This window comes from Neomonachus schauinslandi, chromosome 15, assembly GCF_002201575.2.
Source record: "Neomonachus schauinslandi chromosome 15, ASM220157v2, whole genome shotgun sequence".
In the NCBI taxonomy this organism is placed as follows: Eukaryota; Metazoa; Chordata; class Mammalia; order Carnivora; family Phocidae; genus Neomonachus; species Neomonachus schauinslandi.
In genome coordinates, this window is record NC_058417.1 from 57649958 (window position 1) to 57671062 (window position 21105).

At 51.6% G+C, this 21105-nt stretch overlaps 1 protein-coding gene across 1 annotated transcript in view; it reads left to right on the plus strand.

Moving 5' to 3' along the window:
- The window catches only part of RNF213 (ring finger protein 213), a 101454-nt gene that overhangs the window by 17389 nt on the left and 62960 nt on the right, over nt 1-21105 (plus strand). Inside the window, exons 9-18 of the mRNA XM_044921405.1 lie at nt 2610-2893; nt 3585-3841; nt 5857-6054; nt 8451-8673; nt 9200-9255; nt 10359-10512; nt 13271-13438; nt 17665-17754; nt 18445-18567; nt 20293-20473. Coding sequence (XP_044777340.1) covers nt 2610-2893; nt 3585-3841; nt 5857-6054; nt 8451-8673; nt 9200-9255; nt 10359-10512; nt 13271-13438; nt 17665-17754; nt 18445-18567; nt 20293-20473 — 1734 coding nt within the window. The remainder of the gene's footprint in view (nt 1-2609; nt 2894-3584; nt 3842-5856; nt 6055-8450; nt 8674-9199; nt 9256-10358; nt 10513-13270; nt 13439-17664; nt 17755-18444; nt 18568-20292; nt 20474-21105) is intronic.

The window sequence follows — 21105 nt, forward strand, 5'->3', positions numbered from 1 at the left end:
TGTGTGAACATGTGTGTGTGTGAACATGATGTGTGTGTGGAGTGTGTTTGTGGTGTGTGAACATGTGTGTGTGAACATGGTGTGTGTGTGGCGTGTGTGGTGTGTGTTCTACCTATACATGATCTCTGTGGCTTCCACATGGGGAACTTGCGTGGACCTTCTCTGTGGCCCGTGCCCGCTCTGTGGCGGGGTCCCCGTGTGCTGAGCAAGACTGGGCAGTGTGCTGGGGGCGCTCGGATCTCCGAACGTCGAGTGGATGAAGCCTGTTTGATAGTAAGTCCTTTCTCGAGCAGTTGGCCCGTCAGCTCCCGAGAGGCCTGTCTCCGTCCGTCTGTGGCCGGCGCTCCTCCCTGTTGCTGGGCCGTGAGCTCCGTGGCCTCCAGACACAGGGTGACTGTCAGGACGTGGGGCCGCTGGTGCCTGAGCCAAGCGGGCGGGTTGGGGCGTCGGAGTGGGACAGAGCTGAGGCCTGGTGACCAGTGGGAGGGCCCACTGGCTGGCTTTCCACGGGCCAGGAGGTCATTGCTTGAGCCCAGGGGCGGGGTGCCCCAGCCGCTGACATCGTCCCTGCAGGCGGTTTGGGAAGGGTGTCTGGAAGGTGCTGGAAACGTGGTGATTGAGAGAGGTTTTGTGCTCTGCTCCACCTCGTGTGGCAGTGGCTCATCTATAGTAACTTAAATAAACGCAGGTTTCCTTATTCCCAGTGCGGGTGGGGGGAGAGGTGTCTGCCCCCCTTCCTCCCTCTAAGCGTCCCCGCAGAGCGTGAGCCTCAGCGGCCAGGTTCCAGGGTGGGGGTTCCGGGCTGCAGCCCCGCGCCCCAAGAGACCCAGACCAAGGAAGCGCATGCTGGTGGCCTGGCTGCGGGGGGCCTGAGTGTTGTCCCTCCATGGTCCTCCGCGGCCCTCTGCTGTCCCTCCGTGGTCCCTCCACTGTCCCTCCGCGGTCCCTCCGTGGCCCTCTGCTGTCCCTCCGCGGTCCCTCCACAGTCCCTCCATGGCCCTCCGCGGTCCCTCCGTGGTCCCTCCCCTGTCCCTCCGCGGTCCCTCCCCTGTCCCTCCGCGGTCCCTCCCCTGTCCCTCCACGGTCCCTTTGCTGTCCCTCCGTGGCCCTCCGCGGTCCCTCCACTGTCCCTCCGCAGTCCCTTTGCTGTCCCTCCGCAGTCCCTCCATGGCCCTCCGCGGTCCCTCCGCGGTCCCTCCCCTGTCCCTCCGCGGTCCCTCCACTGTCCCTCCGCAGTCCCTTTGCTGTCCCTCCGCGGTCCCTCCATGGCCCTCCGCGGTTCCTCTGCCACATGCTGGTGCCGTTCTGCCTGGAACCGGGTGGTGCACCTGCTGTCTGCACCTCCAGCTCCTGCTTCTCCATCTCCGCCCTCATCTCTCTCTGCCCTTTGCTCTGGGGTCTGCCTCTCCGGCCACCTCTCTGTTTCACTGGGCTTTCATTGGTTTGTTTTATTTCATGGTTTTTCATTCAGTCTGACCGTCTTCAGTGGATGCACTTAGCCTGCTGGTTGCTGCTGGACTTTTGCCATCTTGACCTGTCTTTTTTAGTCACCTTGCTTTCATGCCCTTTTTTGGGGTATTTTTTCTAACTTGCAGAATTTCTTTCTCTTTCTCTTTTCTCGAGTGGGTTGGAACTTAAAACATTTTATTTATTTTCTTCTGGTAGATTCTGAGAAACCGAGACCTCTGATGTCTCCCCTCCCCCCATCCCGGGGTCGAGGGTGTCCCCTTCACGGAGCCCTGGGTGGTACTCCCTCCCCCTCTGGGAAGGGGGTCTGGCCAGGCCAGGAGCTCACATGGGCCTCTGGAGGTGGGACGCAGAGAGCAGGAAAAGCAGTAATTCCCGACAGTAATTTCAAGTTCTCGCCAGGCTGGGATGGAGCAGCGGTGGGGTAAGGGGGGACCTCTGTGCAGACAGTGGGATGCACAGAGTACCCGTTCTTCCTGAGACTTGCACATTCCGATCTTTATGGCTGAGTTTATGTGTTCGTGTTGCCTCTGGCTGTCTTACTGAGCCCTTGATCTTCTAATTATTTTGCAGCTGGTTTTGCTGGATTTTGTAATCAACACTCGTACCTTTGCTCCCAGTCCCAAGAGCAGGGGTGGACTCAGCCCTGGCCGTGCATCAAGGGCTCTGTCTCGTCTGTCCTGCATGGAGTGGGCGTCACAGCTCCCAGCACAGAGGAAACCAGCTCTTGTAACTTAGCAAAGTGGGGTGCTTGGCTGCTAGTGAGTGCCGTTTCGGGATGGAATTCTTAACCTTTGTGTGATCACTTTCTAATGAACCCATGTACCGAGTGTGCTGAGCCGTCGTCTGGTTCAGTAAAGACATGTGTCGAGTATTTTCAGGCCAGCTGAATCATGGGGCCTCGGGTCCCCCTCTAATCACTGTGGGGCGGCAAGGGTCCGCGTCCTAAACGCAGCTGTGCTCCCCCGTGGGACCAGCCTCCGCGTTGCTTCTGTGCCGGCGGGGCCCTGGCCCGCATGAGTGAGGTTGCTTCCCTTCCTCTGCCTCCTCCGTCCGTCGGTCCGCCTGCCGGGGAGGGGGCGGTGTCTAGGTCAGCGCGTTCAGACGGCCCACGGTGTGGTGTTTCCTCTCTCCACTCTTAGTCTGGCACCAGTATGATGATGTGGTTCGTATGAGGTGCCCGGGGATGCTTCAGAGGATGATGAATCCTCTGACGGACGGTATAAGGAAGGACGTGGTGAAGGGGAAGCATATCGCAGCCACCATCATGCTGGACAGCATCTTCAGCATCCTGCAGACCTGGAACGCCATCAACCTGAAGAGCTTTTTCACCCAGTTCCAGCAGTTCTATGTTGTCGTGAAAGTGCCCATGATCTACGAGGGCCAGGCACAGCCCTGGCACGCTCTGCAGTACGATGAGAAGGAGGTACTGGGTGTCAGGGGTGTCCCCCGCCGCTCCCCCCTCTCTGGGCAGTCAGCACCACCCCTCTTCTTACCGACAGGGCTTGTCCCGGGGAGCAGATGGGGGCAGGTGGACGTCGCCCTGCCCGTCGTGCAGGTGCCGTGCAGGCACTGCTGCTCGTGGATTCTCTGGCCTCCCCATTTTCTTCCTTCCCCGCCCCTCCCCCACCCCTGGTCCCACCTCCTCTCCTGGCCCCACCCCCACCCCGCCCCAGTTCCCACCCCCTCATCGCCCTGCCCTCCCACCTGGCCTCTAGGGGAGTGGAAGGAATGGGTGGAACCCTCCTTTATCACCTCTCCCGCCACGTTTTGGGATGGCCCTGGCAGTGTTGAGAAGAACCTGGGGCCATTTCTGAGATGGAAGTTGGACCCTTGCAAGCATGGAGGGGCCCTTCCACCAGGCAGGGTTTCTGGACTGCACCATTGGTGGTAGCTCCCAGCAAAGGCCCACGGCCACTAGGCCTGGGAGGTGGGGGGTGCTCAGGGTTTGTTGGGGAGGGCAGGGCAGTGGGATGGCCCCTCCATGGGAGCTGTGTCCACCCCTCGGGGGCCTTAGTCCGTTGCCCAGCTGACCTGGCACTGAGGGCAATGAAGGGGCCCCTCTCACACCCCTGATGGCTTCAACTCCATGGTTCTGTCTTTTCTCCTGGGACCAGGTGAAGAGAAACCTGTGGGAGTATTTGAAAAAACAAGCGGTGCCATTTCTGGAAATAAGTGGGGGCCCTCTGCCTGAAGACTGCCCAGTGAGGAGTAAATTGAGAATGGGCCTGATTATCCTTTTTGCAGTGGAAAAATTTGACATTCCCTTATCAGAGAATGACCTGATGTTGCTCTGTAGCCTTCTTTGCTCGACCGCCGGTTCACCAGGTGACCTTGACAGTGACCTAAGGCACATCTTTGGAATATGTGACAGGTATTGTGTGTGTCAAATGACTTTATAGCTGTTTATAATGATGATCTGATTATACAAATGAGCGTTTGTCACAGGTTGGATGCAGACGTGCCAGGAGTAAAGTCTGCCCGTGATTTCACTCACCTGCCACTTCAGTGTCTGCCTCGCCAGCCTTCTTCCTAGCATATGTTTGGTTTTTACTTTTATTACTCTTCTATCGAATAGCTTGCTTTTGAGAAGCTTTGTGGTGTATCATGCTTTGCCCCTGGTGACCCAAAATGAATAAACCTTTTTTTTTTTAATTAAAAAAATAAATAAATAAAGGAGGTGGGGCACCTGGCTGGCTCAGCCGGTGGTGTGGACAACTCTTGATCTCGGGGTTGTGAGTTGGAGCGCCACGTTGGGTATAGAGATGACTTAAAAATAAAATCTTTAAATTGATTTTTTTGTTAGTTTTTTTATTTTTGTTTTTTTTTTTTAAGTAGGCTCCACACCCAACGTGGGCCTCCAGCGCACAGCCCCAAGATCAAAGTCACACACTCCACTGACCGAACCAGCTAGGCACTCCACATAAAAATGAAATCTTAAAAAAAGAAAAACAAAACAGGAGAAGTATTTTATTTGAGCCCAAGTTAAAACAGCTAACTGGGACACACACCAAGAGGAGCATGCGTGCTCCGGGGAGGGAACACGAGGTGCAGGTGATACGTGCTTTTTACGGAAGGAGTTACAGATCATCACGACGAAGGGCATTCCAGAAAGTTATAGACTTTTTTTTTTAAGATTTTATTTATTTATTTGAGAGAAAGAGAATGAGAGACAGAGAGCATGAGAGGGAGGAGGGTCAGAGGGAGAAGCAGACTCCCCGCCGAGCAGGGAGCCCGACTCAGGACTCGATCCCAGGACTCCAGGATCATGACCTGAGCCGAAGGCAGTCGCCCAACCAACTGAGCCACCCAGGCGCCCCTAAAGTTATAGACTTTATCTTATGCGTTTAACGTGTGCAAGACTTTAATCTTATGGGAACCAGGACGTGTTTTCTCTTTTTCTTATTTTTCTGTTTGGAATGCTCCTTTTTGATTTTTTTTTTTTAATGAAGCAGACATACCATGTGCGCTCTGGGCAGAAACAGAGCCCGTGGGTTGAGATCATTTTGACCTTTGTAAATGTCAAAGTTTAGCTTCCCTGGGAGCCAAGGAGCAGCGCGCCCACAAGCACAAAAACTTGAAAATGTCCTGTATCACCCTGTGTACGTAAGGTTGCAACGATTAGGGCTTGAAGATTGACTCTAGGGGCCCAGCCCAGGCATGCCCATGGAAGCAAGGGGGTGCTCTCCCTGGGCCTCGGCCGCAGTGCGCTGGGCCAGGTGCAGTGTGGAGGCGCCGGCCTGCCCTGAGGAGCCTCCGTTGGCCCGGGTGGAGGGGTCCGCCCAGCACCCGCTGATTCAGGGCCTTCCTGCGCTGTTTTCGGCAGCTGTGTGAACGGAACTAGAGGGCGGTAGGAGGCGGCCTTCCCTGAGCAGTGAGTCTTACTAGGACAGCTGCCTCTTGGTTTTACAAACTTGAAACACTGAGTGCAACACTACATTTTTTAAGAGAGAGGAATTGGCAGCAAACGTACAGAGTGTTTTGAGTGTTTCCAAGCACCGGCGAGCATTAATATCTTGCGACTGTAAGCAGTTTGCTGAGTGTTGTTGGCAGGCTGCCCCCCTGCACTGGCAAAGTGGCTTTCTATCTGGATTTACTGTTCCCAGAGGGTCTGGGCCCACAGATCACATAGCCCCCCTGAGCCTCAGCTGTCAGGGGGATAGACATTCGCTGTGGGGCTTCAGGGAAGGCACGTCCAGGGCCCGAAGCTCCGCGGGGTGAGCCGAGGGCGCCCCTGGTGTCCCACGCAACCACGTTTCTCCTGGGGCTAGTCACTCTTCTCGGCCACCCCCGAGCGCTCCTTCCCTCCTCCGTGTGGGTTGCTGTCAGACCCCCGGGGCAGGACACTGGCCATCCCAGCTCACCGTGGGCTCTCTGCTCCCTTCCCAGCTGGCGAGAGTTCTTGGTCAACTTGTGCCGACGGTGCATAGTGAAAACAGTGGACCTCTGGGTGCTCACCCTGCCCGTCCTGCACCACTGCCTGCTGTCATCCCCTCAAGGAAGGGACTGCAGGAAGCAGCCTGAGGACACCTGGGCGGCCCTGGAAGGAATCCCCTTCTCTGAGTTTCGGGAAAGAAGGCTAGATCAGTAAGTGGTAGAGCTGCACTTCCATCTGTAAATCTTGGAATCCTGGCTGTGCTTCGGGGATCTCCGGTGAGCCCCCGGGTGCACACATTCCCGCTTCTAGGGCTCTTTTAAAATGACTTTTTCAACAAATGTTAAACATACAAGAAATGTAACGAAGAATATAAAAAAGAAAAAAACAGCCTGCATCCCCAGAGATAATCGTTGTTGCTAACACTTTGGCATGCACATTTCTGGGATTTTGTCCGAACGCAGCTTTGCGGGCACGTTAGGTGCTCGACAACAGTGGCAGATTCTGTATTCTGTTTTCCCACGGGCTCTTTTTCACTTCACAGTACTTTGTGAGCCACTCCGTGGTGGTAAACACGAGGCTACATTGTTGTAATGACTGCTCACTCATTAGAACTTATTTTTCCTTAAGCAGTGACTGGGCATGTGGATTATTTCTTCTTTCTGCACTCTGACTTTGTAAGCATGCATGCTTTGACGAGCATCCTTGGTGCTTCCCTGTCCAATTCTTTCCTCGAGCTAGATCCCTGAAAGCAGGACTGCCAGGTAAAGGCTTGGCACACGGTACGTGCAAATCTTGAGGTAGTGAAGTACTCGTCTCCAGACCAGGTGAGCAAAGCTTTCTTAGAGAAGACACAGAACGCACAATCCACAAACGAAAAATGGTAAATCGAGCTTAAGGACAAAAATCAAATCAAAATTAAATTAAAAATTTTAAAAAGATGAAAACTTCTGCTCAGTTGCAAGCACAATGCCCCCCCCGTTCACATTATCTTGTGTCAGAGAAAGGAATCCGAGTCTCACCTGCTCCCACCCCTCCACCAACTCAGTACACTCCTGCCCATAGGTTCTTAGGGATTAAAATAGCTCAATTAAGTTATTGCTCCTTCACTATTATTGGAAACTTTAGAAGTTAAAGCCCAGTTAAGATTATTTAGATCATTGCATATATTTTAAGGACCCTTCACTGGTGTACAAACCGTCTGGAAGAAATTCAGTTGTTGACAGTGGAGAATGGCAAGCACCAGCCTTGGTCTTAAAGACCCTGTCTTTCAGGCAGACGTGGTCTTTACTATGCTGTGAACCTTCATCCATGCGATCTTTGTACCCCTGTGACTTGTGGCACCTCACTTTATTTTCCAGTGGTCATCTTCTGGGGTCTCTAGTACAGTGTCACAGAATGAACATAATTTAAAGACCTTCACTGGGCTCACTTGGACTGTTTGATCTGGAGCATTCACTCAGTCGCTCATTGAAATGCTTAATTCATAAATCATTGCAGCCAGTATGGAAAAATCATCTCAAAAAGTTAACAGCGGAGCCACCCTATGAACCAGAGGTCCCTCTTGTGGGTGTGTATCCCAAGGAAATGAAATCGGTATCTGAAAGGCATACGCACAGCCCCATGGTCTCTGCGGCTTTAGTCACAATAGCCGAGACGTGGAAACCACCGAGTGCGCATTGACTGATGAGTGGGTAACAGAGATGTGAGACACGCACCCCCCCCCCCCCCCGCCCCGGGAATATGATGTACGATAGCACTTGTGTGGAAGCTAAAAAAGTCAAATTCATAGAGACAGAGAGTAGGATGGAGGCTGTGGGCGGAACTCGGGAGGTGTTGGTTGTTGTACAAATTTACAGCTAGAAGATGAGTAAGTTCTGGGACCCTAATGTGCAGTGTGGTGACTACAGTTAGTAATACTGTGTGATAGACTTCCAGGTTGCGGAGAGAGTAGATCTTAAGTGCTGTTAGCACAAGAGAGGAATGGTGGTCATGTGACGTGGCGCTGGCCCTAGCTAATCCTTCCGTGAAGTGTATCAAGTCAACACATCGTACTCGTTAAGCTTACACAACATTTGATGTCAGTGATATCTCAGTAAAGCTGGAAAAAGTGCTTAAATCTTAGTGAAGGTTTCTGCGTGGTAAAATATACACATCACATAATTTGCCCTCTTATTCGTTTTCGGCGTGGACTTCAGTGGCATCCGACACACTCGTGTTGTTGGGCCTCCACCTTCCGCCCCAGAGGTTTTTCAAATCGAAACTCTGTCCACATTAAGCAACATCTCTGCTTCCCCTATGCCCCCACCCCCGGGTAAGCACCATCCTACTTTCTGTCTCCGTGAATTTGTGCACGCTAGGGACCTCACGGAACTGAAGTTAGAGTGTCTGTCCTCGCACCACCGGCTGGTTTCACTCAGCATCGTGTCCTCAAGGTTCATCCACTTCGGTGAATTCTTAATATGTTATTGTTTGCTTTTCATTTGATTCAATTATTTTTAAAGTTGGAACTTTATAGGTCTCTTCTAACATGCCTGTACTTACCTTAACTCCGTCTGTGTGTGTTGACCCCACGGCTGCCTTTCTGTTCCTGTCGTCCTTTGTACAGGACACAGTTAGTTCAGCTCATGGGAGAGCAGAGCCATTTGCTGTACGTAGATGCGTGTCTGTTCCGGTCCTGGTTCAGTCTGCTGCCTCTGAGCAACTTGGTTTCCTATATGAAGAACCTCATGGACTATCTGAGTCACTTCCCAGCTTGCATCCTGGACTGCCTTCTAGGGACGTGGTACCGGCTTCAAGAGTTCACAGAAGTCTTTGGCAAAACTCTGGAGGTCTGTTGTCTGTTGTCCGGAACAGGCTCTCGAGTCCTTGCTTAGCAAAAGCAGATCAGAAACTAGACATTTGGGGCCCGTGATTCCTTTTTCTCTGAAATCCTGGCAGGGTGGAGCACTTCGAAACCAGAGACGTGGTGGGCCGCTGTTTCTTAGGGCTACAGGGGTGCTCTGCTTCCCATTACTCTGGGGCGGGGGACCTGGGCGTTCAGGCTGTGTGTGTATGTGTGTGTGTGTGTATGTGTGTGTGTTGGGGCAGGGGTCCAGGCAGGGCCCACACAGCTGCTCTCTTCTTTCCCATTTCGTGGGGTGCAGAAAACAGTATAATCTTAAATCCTGAATTTTATTTGTGAAGGATGTAAGCTTGGTTCTTGAGCACCTTAAAACTCATTTGTAGAAAGAAAAGAACCCATTGTTTTGCCTTATTTAGGTTGTTGTTTTTTTGTTTTTTTTTTCCAGTTCTGTTTTCAGAAAGATGGTGGCATCATGATTAACTCTTTCCTATCTTTTCTCTTCACTGCCCCAGAACATTGAGGAAATGTTTCAAATGCTGTTGCACCTCCTGGATATTTATCAGGACAAGTAAGTAGAAATGTGAAACGCAGCCTCTGTCTTGCACGAGGTTACCCACACACACACTGACTGGCAGTGCCCCCTATTTGCTGTTGAAATCAGAAGATCCTCAATATATATCCCAACTCCTTTTTGAGCTATTAACATCCTGGTTTTGTTTTGTCTCGTTTTAAGGGAAAATAATAGATATCAGCTGCTAAGACTTTGGTTTATTTCCATCTAGTCTTTTTTCCTATACATTTTCTTCCACTTATTTTTTAAATGATCACCATATTGCATATTCATGCTTGTATTCTGCATTTCTTTAATGTTGGTCTCTATGTTTTTTGCAAGTCAGGTCGGTTGAAAATAAAAATCAAACGTAGCTTTACGTAGTTATCTGAAATCATTTGCTCCTACAGATTTGTGTGACCTCTGACACCCCGAAGGGACACTATACAGCAGAATGCAGAACAACAGAAACCCACACGTGGCTGATAGGTGTTTCCTGAGATTCTCAGAGCTTTTCCCATATCACCTCCCCTGAATTTTTAGGGTGTTCAGGATGGCTGTGGGGGGCATCAGATCTGTTAATGTCAAGCCCCGGTGGCTTCGAGGCCTCTCCGGGGTCCGTCACAGAAGCACCCCCACAGTGCCTTTCTCCCCCCACCTGCCACTCTGGTCAGCTCCCGTCAGCTCGGGCCGCGTGCCAGCTAGGGAAGGCAAGACCTGGTCCCCACGCACAGTGCCCATTCTCGCACTTTTCCCCATCCCTCCCTCCCTCCCTGGATCTTTCTGAATTTTTTTCAAATTTATGTAGTATCTTAATCTTCAGTGATACACATCCCTAGCTTCTTTTTTTCAAATAAGGGGCTACACTTGGGAATAGTGTCACTTGCTTTTGTTAAAACAGTTCAGACCATGGAGACAAACCAGAAGGACTTTGTTTCTTTTTTATCTTGGTCATAAGTTCAGGATCTATTGAAATGTTCCAGTGTTAGTGTGTATGGGATCAGAACCATGCCTTACTCGTAGGCATTTTGAAGGGAAGGAGCTTGTCAGGGATCATGGGTACTGTTTTCTCACGTCTCCCAAATGACTTCAATGATCTCTCTTAACTCTTTGCGGGGTAGGATTCTTGAGGAGCCCTTGATACAGTCCTACTTGACTGTGTGCCTGAGACTTCATGAAACTATCTGCAGAATCACAAAAGACCAAAAGTTTTATGAGCTGCCTGCCTTATCTGCTGAGATTGTTTGCAGAATTATTACACTTAAGCCTCTAGTGGTAAGTGGAACATACACACCACGTCGCACCCACAATAAGTATGGAATTTCAAGTGGCCTCAATTCAGAACGGAGATCTGCTGGTTTCTAGGATTGCTAAAGGGACACAGAGTGGCTGATTCTGTCCTCAGATATTTGCTGGGCACCTGCCCCATGCCCGGTTCTGTTCTGTGCATTGAGGATGTTTTGGTGAGCGAGTCTGCACGCTTGCCCTCCTAGGGCTTCTGTTGGAGGCAGAGAGGCAGTGCAGGGGTCAAAGTACAGAACATCAGATGAATGGGTTAATTAAAGAGCAGTGCAGGTGGTTGGGAAGTCAGGCAAGGGACCCACAATGTGTACCCGAATGCGTGTCCATGCGTGGTCATTCCCATGTGACCTCATTTCCTGCACACTGTTCCTTAAATGCAGCAGCCGAGTCCACCCGTCCCAAGTGCACACCTCAGGGCCTTCCACACAGGTGCACGCCCTTGTGCTGCCTCCCGAATCAAGCTGTAGGGAGACCCTGGTGCCCTGTGCCCTCTCTCTCCACTCCGTCCGCATGCCTCCCAGAGGGAACCGCCTTCTGTCTCCTACCGCGGAACCTGAGTTTTGCCTGTCTTTGAACTTCCTGTGTTTTGTGTCTGCTTGCTTCACCCAACTCTGTGTCTCTGAGACTCACGCCCATTGCTGCTCACGGCAGGATTGGCTTCTTGTTTTGTACTCTTTGCACGCTTGAGTTTATGGGCTTCAATTTGAAGACGATAGGAGATTTTACATTTATACTGACCAATTTTTTTGTTAACTGTATTGCGATTCAGAACTGGGATGTTAGTGATAGAAAAGAATTCAGTGTATGTTTTAACTTTATTCTTTTCACTTTTTCTTCTTTAAAATACAAAAGACACATTTTTAAAATAACTATTATTGGTAAGGTGATTGCTTTTTCTGAAGCAAGTGTCATTTAAACCATCACAGGCAGGTGCCCACTTCCAAATAAGCTGTGTTTAGGAAATTTGTCAGTTTTCTAGGGTATATTTTCCTGCAGAAAAAAAGTCTTAAATGTGGGTTGGAACCCCCGACCAGTGTAATCTACATCATGGTAAAAATACTCTATCTGTGCCATAAAAACAAAAAGGTTTGCAAAACTACAATTCAACAAAAGCGTATGATGAGTTTTCAACCAACTTCTGGATGGGTCCTGACACAGAGGGTTAACTGGATTGGCAGAACACCAGATGGAGAAAAGCAAGAAGCACACATGTGAGCCTTCCAGCTTAGATTCTCAGGCTTGGGCTGTTCACTTCTTGCCTGTCTCTGCCCGGCCCTGTGCTGGGTGCAGGGGACACCAGGATGGGGGTGACAAAGGCCCTCCTCGCAGCAAGGTCTCTGTGGGGGGGGCACCCAGTGAACACGTAACTGCAACACAGGGGACAGACAGTAAGCTGGAGTCGATAAGGTGCCCTGAGAACCGAGGGCAGGGCTTGCGTTCCTATGAAGAGGACACAGCCCTCACCAGGTCAGGGAGGAGGAATGTCACCGCTCCTGAGGGCCTGCAAGGAACGGAGTGTGGCAGGAAAGGAGCCAGGTCCAGACAAGGCCGGATCACAGGGAAGGCACACCATGCTGAAGCTTCTGGATTATTCTAGAAAGTGCTGTGCCATTTGGGGACTTAAAACAAGGGCTGAGATGCCCTATTTTCAGCTGAGAACCATCGCCACCTCTTGCCATCCACTGATCTGGCATGCTGGCCAGGCACACCTCCACCCACCCTCCCAAGCATCTGGCGCCCTCCTCATCTTTAGGGACAGAGCCTCCTCCTGCCCCAGGCTGGGTTCCGTCCCCTTCGTGTGCCTTGGGCATACCTCGTACTTTCCCTACTTGGCACCTACTGTGGTTAATGCCTGTCTGTCTGTCTGTGGATGGTTGCCTGCTCCCCCGCAGCATCAGCATCTGCTGGGCCACCAGGCAGGAGGGAGGGCGCGTGGTGATTCTCAGGGAGTGGCCCTGGAGGGAGAAGTGGCAGCAGATCCCGTTGTGGGTCCTGACACTTCGAACTTGTGGGACTCCATTGAAGAACACATGCTAGCACAGAGCTGGGAAGACCCTCCCAGGGCCTCAGGGAGCAGCTGCCGCTGAGGTGGGGGTTCTGATGCCCGCACTCATGCAACTGTGCTTCTGCCGCGGTGGGGAGGCATTGCCAGATGCCGTGGCCCCAGGGAACACGGATCTTCCAGAGGGAGAGAGGGAGTAGGGGAAGCCTCATGGGAAGAAAGCATGGACGGGAGGGGCCTTGGGTTTACCTCTGGCCCACGGCGGGCTGTTTCTGTGGCCAAGGAGCAGGGGTTTGCATGACACGCTAGAAGCGGGGGGTGTCTCTGAGCTGCTGGAGGCTCTGTGATTGGGGCGCATCCTCTCCCAGCCAGTCTGGAGAAGGTGGGTGGGCGTGGCCTGGGCTGGCATGATCTGCTCGTTGGTAAGGCTGGGTCCCCTGTGCTGTCACTGTGCTGGGGCGGTTCATGGGGATGGAGTGCTTGTCCTTCCCACTCCTCCCCCACTTTGCCTGAGCTGCCAGCTCCCAGAGCGAACCCAGAGTCCAGGAAAATTGAAGCGCCTTGAAATGCAGGCCCTGGTGAGGCGGGTGTCCCGAACGCACTCGTGTGACTCAGAGGTTGCTGTTCTCGAGTGCCTGCTGTGGATCGAGAAGGGAGAGTGGTGTCTCCAGAATAGCCTGAGTCACAGCTCGGGGACCATTACACACCCCCTCTCTCCTGCTGCAGCAGGATTCAGCCGAAGGGCCGAGAAAGGAAGCCGGGAAGATTTCTGTGCAAACAGTGTTCCAGTGGACAGTCACCTGGACAAGAGCTTGGCTTCAGGACATTTTCCAGGAGAGCATCTTTTATCACTTCTACTTGTCACCTGTCATGTTCAGATACCAGGAGGAAATCAAGGTAAGCTCTGCTGGGCCGAGATGCAGGCCAAAAGGGGTCCGAGCAGGGATGCAACGTGCTGGCCCTGGGCTGGTGCTCCATCCGCAGGATCGGAGAGCCCAGTGCTGGTCGCGCCGCTCGCAGGCCCCCATGACGGGCCTCGTGGAAAGTGCACGGACACGGGGCCTTCGGGCTCTGTTTGAGCAAGGAAGGTGGGAGGTAGCTATGGCTGGAAATGTCAGGAAACAGTGGAGGCAAGAGGTACTTGAGGGGAAACTGGGCAGAAGGGTTTCTGATGTCAGAGAGGGAAATAAGCCTCAGAAAGGCTGGGAGGTTTCCAGAACGAGGCTGGATGAGGTGTGGGAGGACGGGCCAGTGTGGGGTCTGGCCCAGGGGGGTCACCTAAGCGAGAGCGGACGAGTTACTCAGAGACAGAGGGGTGGGAAAAGGGACGTGCTGAAGGCTGGGGGTTTTTTACGTCCTCTCCTGTTTCTTATTCTAATGCCTTAATGTCTTCTTCCTGCTTCCTACAAGGTATGAAGGGTCTACCACTTGAGCTTCCAGGGTGTTGGGGAGACCACGGAACCCACTTAAAATGATCTCCGTGCTTGACGTGAGATTTTTGGCAATCCTGTCAATGTGCCACGTGACCCCTCTGGCTTTATGGGACCGGGTTAGGTCCTGCAGGGTTGTCTACACGTCCTGTCCGTTTCCTTTCTTGTTCCCCCCCAAAGCTATAGAGGTAACTGCCACCGAGGAAAATCCCCGAAAGGAAAACATTGGCCAAGAAAAGCATATGATCCTCAGAGGCTGCAGGTTCTCCTGGCTGGTGGCCAGTGAGTCAGCAGTGTGTATGCAGCTGGTTCCGTACTTCCACCCTGGAGCGATCCGTGGTTGTCCTTCCCGCGTCTGCCTGGGGTGATGCAACTAGTAGCTGGCTCACGGCTCATTTCCAGATTCTCCTCAGTCTCCTAATCAGACCTAGCCTCTACGTCAGTGCCCGTTTCCCATCAAGATAGAAAGTGGCTGCACATGTTGGTCCCTCGCGTAGAATAGACTAGAATATGGGCAAAAAAAGAGCCCCCAAAAGGATAGAAAGTTGCAAATTTCAGCTTGTGACTCTCTTTTTTTTTTTAAAGATTTATTTATTTATTTGAGAGAGCGAGAATGAGAGAGAGTACATGAGAGGGGGGAGGGTCAGAGGGAGAAGCAGGCTCCTCGCTGAGTAGGGAGCCTGATGTGGGACTCGATCCCAGGACTCCAGGATCATGACCTGAGCCGAAGGCAGTCGCTCAACCAACTGAGCCACCCAGGCGCCCTCAGCTTGTGACTCTTAAGCATCAGAAAAGTCTTCTGTAATTGCTCTGCGAAATTTCAGACTAAGACTTAAATCCCACCGAAACAAAACGATTGAATTATTGAGTTATAATGGCTGAGTTACTAAATGTTATTTCAAGATTTCAAATGGTATAATCCCCCAAACATTAAGAATGAGTTCAGGATGGCTTTTGATCCATTGACACGAGAGGATGATTTTCAGTTAAATGCAGTAGTAATGGTGAAATGATAATGTTAATTAAAATGTCATTGAGCGTCCCCTCTGAGGCTGGTGCTGCTGTCACCTGTCTCATGGAGGAGGCAAGCACGGTTTGGGGAGATGGGGCAAACCCAGCCATGTTCTTGAAGACTGTTAGCTAGTGCTAAGACAGAGCTGTGGAAAGGGAGATGAGCAACCCAGCCAAATGGCTCATTTTACCAGGTTTCAACAGGATATCACCTTCCAGGGACACTTTAACGGGATGGTCATCAAATCACACGGCTGAGACCGTACAGGAACAGGGCTGATGACCCTTGCTATATCTCAGACTTGCCACTTCTCCCCACGGAGGGGAAAAGATCATGAATCCAAATACTCGGAGCACAGAACTTCTGGCACTCATCCTGAGAGGGACCGAGGCTGAGATCGAACTGAAGAAAACGCACATGAGTCTTGAACTTTATTTATTTATTTATTTATTTATTTATTTTTTTAAAGATTTTATTTGTTTATTTGACAGAGAGAGACACAGCGAGAGAGGGAACACAAGCAGGGCGAGTGGGAGAGGGAGAAGCAGGCTCCCTGCCGAGCAGGGAGCCCGACGCGGGGCTCGATCCCAGGTCCCTGGGATCATGACCTGAGCCGAAGGCAGATGCTCAGCGACTGAGCCACCCAGGCGCCCCTTGAGCTTTATTTAGAAACTTCACGGTTGGTGGTGGAACAGACATAGTACTTCTGGAGCGATCTGTGTGTCCTGTTAAGACTGAGCAAATAGCACAGGAGTCAGCACTGTTGGGAGCCGGAGTTCTTTCTCACCGTGGGGAAGGGAGATGCGGCAAAGGGCAAGGGGCCAGCGGTGTTGGTGTGAACTCATGACCCAGAAAGCTGTAGTGGCTCCCAGCTCTCTCCACTGAAAGGCCTAGAAATCAGGACAGCCAGGCCCGGGAGCACAGTGGGAGCGCCAGGCATGGTTGCTAAATATCAGCCCCACGAAGAAACCTGTGCTTCTGGAAGGACAGCAGGTTCCAGAGGCAGCAGGAAGAGTGCAGTGCCAGCCTGGGGCCAGTGGTGGGAACTGGAGTGATGGCGGGCTGGCATCCTAGAGTAGACCCTGGGATGGAGACGAGCTGTGTCCGTAGCTCATGCTGCTCTAGCAATGCCCGTTCCCTAGCTTCGATAGCCCTCCTGAGGCTCTTCGATAGCCCTACTGAGGCCAAGGAAGGCATGAACTTCGGGGGAAGTTGGGTTGAGCATACATGCGAACCGTCTTATCTTTGCAGGATTTCTATAAATTGGAAGTTATCCCACATGTTTAAAAAAGGACACAGAAGCTAGTCTGAAGGACAGTTAGCCAAATCTAGGACAATTTGATCATCCAAATGAGTAACACCATTACTGGATTACAAGTCATTGATACTTGTTTACAGAAAAAAAGGAGGGGGGGAGAGAACGAAAACCTTCATTTTTTTTTGGTTTCATTTTTTTTTTTTAAGCAGTCTCCATGTCCAGTGTGGAGCCTGACTCAGACCTCGATCTCATGACCCTGAGATCATGACCTGAGCCAAAATCAAGGGCCAGATGCTTAACTGACTGTCCTTTTTTTTTTTTTTTTTTAATGAAGAATGCAGCTGGCTGGCTCAGTCCATAGAGTGAGTCTCTACCTCAGAGTCGTGAGTTTAAGCCCCACATTGGGCATGGAGCCTACTTAAAAAAACAAAAGAAAACAAAAAACACCCTTCATTCTGTAACACGGCAGGAGTAGTGGACTTAGGCAAGATTCATCCATGGGTGAACTCAGTGCATAGGAGTGTGAAGGAGCAGGATATCCAGCGTAGCCTGCCACAGATGACCATTTAACGCAAAGGAGAAAAGGAGAAGAGAAATCCGGCAGCCCTGGCCGGCAGCCCTGACGGGACAGGGGTCTCATGGCCTTCTGCACGTCTCTGATGCGACAGCACTCCCGAGGTCTCAGGCGAGCTGTGGGAAGGTGCTGACTCTCGACCCCGCCTGACCTACAAAAATACGTTTTCAATATGGCTCAACTTCATAGTGCTCCTGCCCAAAAAAATCAAATCTGGATCTCCTCCCGGGAGAATTATGAGCCAGATCAGGTCAGGAGACAGTCTGCAGGACAGCAGAGTGTGGACAGCGCCCCCATCAGAGAACTGGGTCCCACTGACATGAAGTGCCCTGAGTGTGGCACGTGGATCGTGATCGTGCAGCAGAAGGGCCACGGTGTTTGGAGATGCCTGCCCGAGGCTTTCAGGGCCACATGGCGTGGTACCTGCACCTCTCCTCTTCCAGTGGTTCTGCAGAGGAAGCGCTTCTTACAGAGAGAGCACAAGAGAGGAAGTAGCTGTTGAGTATTAGCACCTGGGGAATCCAGCTGAAGAAATATGGGTGTCATTGGGCCATTCTTGTAACTGTTTTTGTATGTTCGAAGGTTTTTGAAATACAGCAAGGGAGAGAAATACTTTCAGAATAAAAACCAGTTACACGGTAGAAGGACCCTCCTGGTTGCCTGGTCCTTCTCAAAGGCTAGGGTGGGTGGCTCTGACTCGCCACTGACACAGCTCACCAGGGACAAAGACAGGCTCAAAACCCAGGTGCCCATCACCCCTGGAACTGCCATAATAGTCTTTCCTTTTTCATAGAATTCATCATGGCACTTAGTTGTCATGTGGCTGTCACTGACATGTGGGCTTTGCAGGTCTGGAGACGGCTGGCGGAAATAAGCTTCCCCGTGGAGTATGGCTGGAAGGAGTTCTTGATGGGGGACTTGGAAGGGAGAATCAAACAGGTACCAGAAGTCAGGATGTTCTTTTCAGGAGGCATTTTGATGAAGCCAGACCATCTGTAACAACCTACAGATAGAACGGTGCATTTGAATGGATAGCCCTAGTGTGCGCAGGGCATTGGGTCAGTATGACCTTGCATTTTTGATCCATCTTTGACCAAAGATGATATTCCAGTGAAGAAGAAGGGAACGGGGTCTTGCCACCAGGGAAACCCTAGGTATGGGGAGTAAAGCCCCCCATATGCAGTAGCTCCAAGTGGCTTGTTGGTGACAGAAGCCTTAACCCAGTGACAAATGAGGAAACAAGTGTTCTTCGTTTTTAGTTAAAGCTTGTGACCCTAGGAAAATTAGGGTTTGTTTTTACATGATAGGCGATGTTTATATGTAACTATTAAATGATGCTTTTTAGAGAAGTAGAAACAAGGGCAAATCACTTATTTTTCAAAATTTACCTGTTTTTGCAAGCTGCGGGGGCCAGGCGCTTTTTCTGCAGGGTAGGAAGGGAGACTCTGAACTGGGAGTCTTGTTTGTGTCATGGCTACAGTTAGAGGGGCCCCGCGGGGGACACGGTCAGTGCGGGGTGGAAGGTGGAATAATGGGGACCCGCTGCAGTGTGGGGAAAGTAGAGAATAATGTTCTTACTGCCCAGAGTGTTTAAGAGTGCAGCCCCCAAAGCGCTCACTGTTCTCGCAGGAGAAGCCTCTCGTCCAGATCTCCGCCTTCTGCAGCCCCCACTGGGATGCCACGGGCCTAGAGGACAGCGTGTCGAAATGCTTCGAGAAGTGTGTCATTGAAGCAGTGAGCACAGCCTGCCGGGTGAGCCACCCCTCTCGCCCGGGGACGCGTTTGGGTTCCCCGCGGTCTTGACATCCCGAGCTGGGGGCCGGGTGCTGAGCCCCGCTGGTCCTGGGCCCCGCTGCCAGCGCAGGCATGGGCACGGGGCATCCGCCTCCCGGCCTAGGGGAAGGGTTCTGCAGGTCGGTGTCCCCGACGGCCTCCCTGAGATGCCGCCCAGCTTCCTGCTGCTACAGGTGCTGCGCCGTCAGCCACAGGTGCTGCGCCGTCAGCCCCAGCCGCTCGCGGGTGAGCTCGGAGGGCAAGCGGGTCATTGCTGTGGGCCTGTGTTACCGCTGGCGGCGTGCGGTGGAACCGTCCACAGGCCGGCGGAACATTTACGGAAGAGAATGGACGAAGTTGAAAAGACTCTGTCGACTCACTTGCGGGGAGGGTCTTCTCGCAAAGCGGGAAGTGATTCTGCCGCACACACGGCCTCTTAGGAACAGCCTCGGGCTCTAGGGTTTTCTGTACGTGAGATCCCGTCATAGCTGCTGGGAGTAGTTTTACTTCTTCCTCTCCGACCCGGATGATCCGGGTGCGTCTGTATCTTGTTCTTGTTAATTGGTCTGATTCGAAGCCCCGGGGCAGACGTCCTCGTGTGGCTCCCCATCTCCGGAGGATGCCCTCGGTCCTTCACCCCGAGCGCGTCGTTGGTTAGCCGGGGGCTTTCCGCACGAGCCTTTCGTCAGGTCGAGGATGCTCCTCCTGTTTCTGCTTCATTGGGAGATTTATCCCAGATGGCATGGGATGTTGTGTGGAAGGTTTCTGCGTCGCCGGAGACGAGCCTGTGATTTCCCCCCCTTTTCCCTAGATATGATGTATCACGCTAACAAAGTCTTTTTTTTTTTTTTTTTAAGATTTTGTTTATTCATTTCCGAGAGAGAGAGAAAGAGAGAGAGAGAGTACGAGCAGGGGCAGAGGGAGAGGGAGAGGCAGGCTTCCCGCAGAGCAGGGAGCCCCATGTGGGGCTTGATCCCAGGACCCCGGGATCACGACCTGAGCCGAAGGCAGACTCTTTTAACGACTGAGCCACCCGCGGCCCCATGTTAACAAATTCTTTATGTTAAACCAACCCTGCCTCCTGGGGATAAATCCCACTTGGTCACGGTGTATGATCCTCCTTATACGTATCTCTTATAAACTAACCCTATTTTTTTTTACAAGTTACCAAAACTTTTTGTACAAACTTTGAACCTAAAGAAGGGGGAGGACATTTTATCTCTTGGTGGAGAATTGAAACATATGTGCTGTGTGTAGGCAGGCTTTAAAAGAATGACAGTTTAGAGTTAGGGTTTATGACAGAGTGTGTGTGTACCAATGGTTTACACATATTATTATGGTTGGTGTTTTTCATGGTAAGTCCAGGAAAAACATAGAAAGTGACGGTGAGCCAGAAGGAGAGGGGCTGTGGCCTGCAGGCGCGTCTGTGTGTGTCTTTGCGCGCCTGTTTCCACATCTGTGTGTATGTGAGTGCACATCTCCATGTCTCTGCTACCCGTCACATGAGGAGTCAACACACAGGGAAACGGGAATGTCTTGGAAAAAGTGAAGTATTTTATTCTCTTGCTTTTTTTTGAGACTCTGTTAAACTATTCACAAAGGATTTCTGGAGTGCTTTTGGATGAGAGATTTATTATGTTATTCAAAAGCAAACCAATAAAAAAACCCTCCTCCATCTCTCTCTCTTTGTTCATTATCTTATAGTCTCAGACCAGTATTCTTGAGAGAATCTCTTCTCATGACCTGCGGAAATTTGGCACTCTTGTGTCGGCTGTGATCACTAAGTCCTGGCCGAGAAACAACGGGGAGGCCGTAGATGACCTGGATGAGGTTTTAAAGCACCTGCTCACATGGCCGGACATCAAGCATCTCTTCAGGTTGTGTGGTACGTCTGTATGGGGTGCTGGGAACGCTTGCTGTGTCTGCTTGTGTCTGCCCGACCCCCGGGGTAGGGGAACAGACTATGACCTGGTACTTCATTAGGATGTGTTGATGTTCGACAAAGGAAGCAGACCTGATGGAGGAACCCAGGGGGATTCAGAATATCCTACACTGTGAATAAGAACTAACCCCAGGGGTGCCTGGGTGGCTCAGTCATTAGGCATCTGCCTTCGGCTCAGGTCATGATCTCAGGGTCCTGGGATCGAGCCCCACATCGGGCTCCCTGCTCAGTGGGAAGCCTGCTTCTCCCTCCCCCTCTCCCCCTGCTTGTGTTCCCTCTCTTCCTGTCTCACTCTGTGTCAAATAAATAAATAAAATAAACCTTTGAAAATAAAACCCACTAACCCCAAAAGCCACCCTTCTCTGAATGCTGGCCATGCCCCAGCTACCGTGCCAACATAGGTTCCCTGACACAGTCCTGGAAGATCCCTGTTCTTCAGATGGGGGTGTAATGTGGCTTACCCAAGGTCTCAGGGATAAGTATCAAGGACTAAAATTCAAACCCACGTGTGTCTGGCTGGAGAAACCCCTCTGTTAGTCTGGGATCAGCGTCAATGTCCGATCCTATATTGTCGA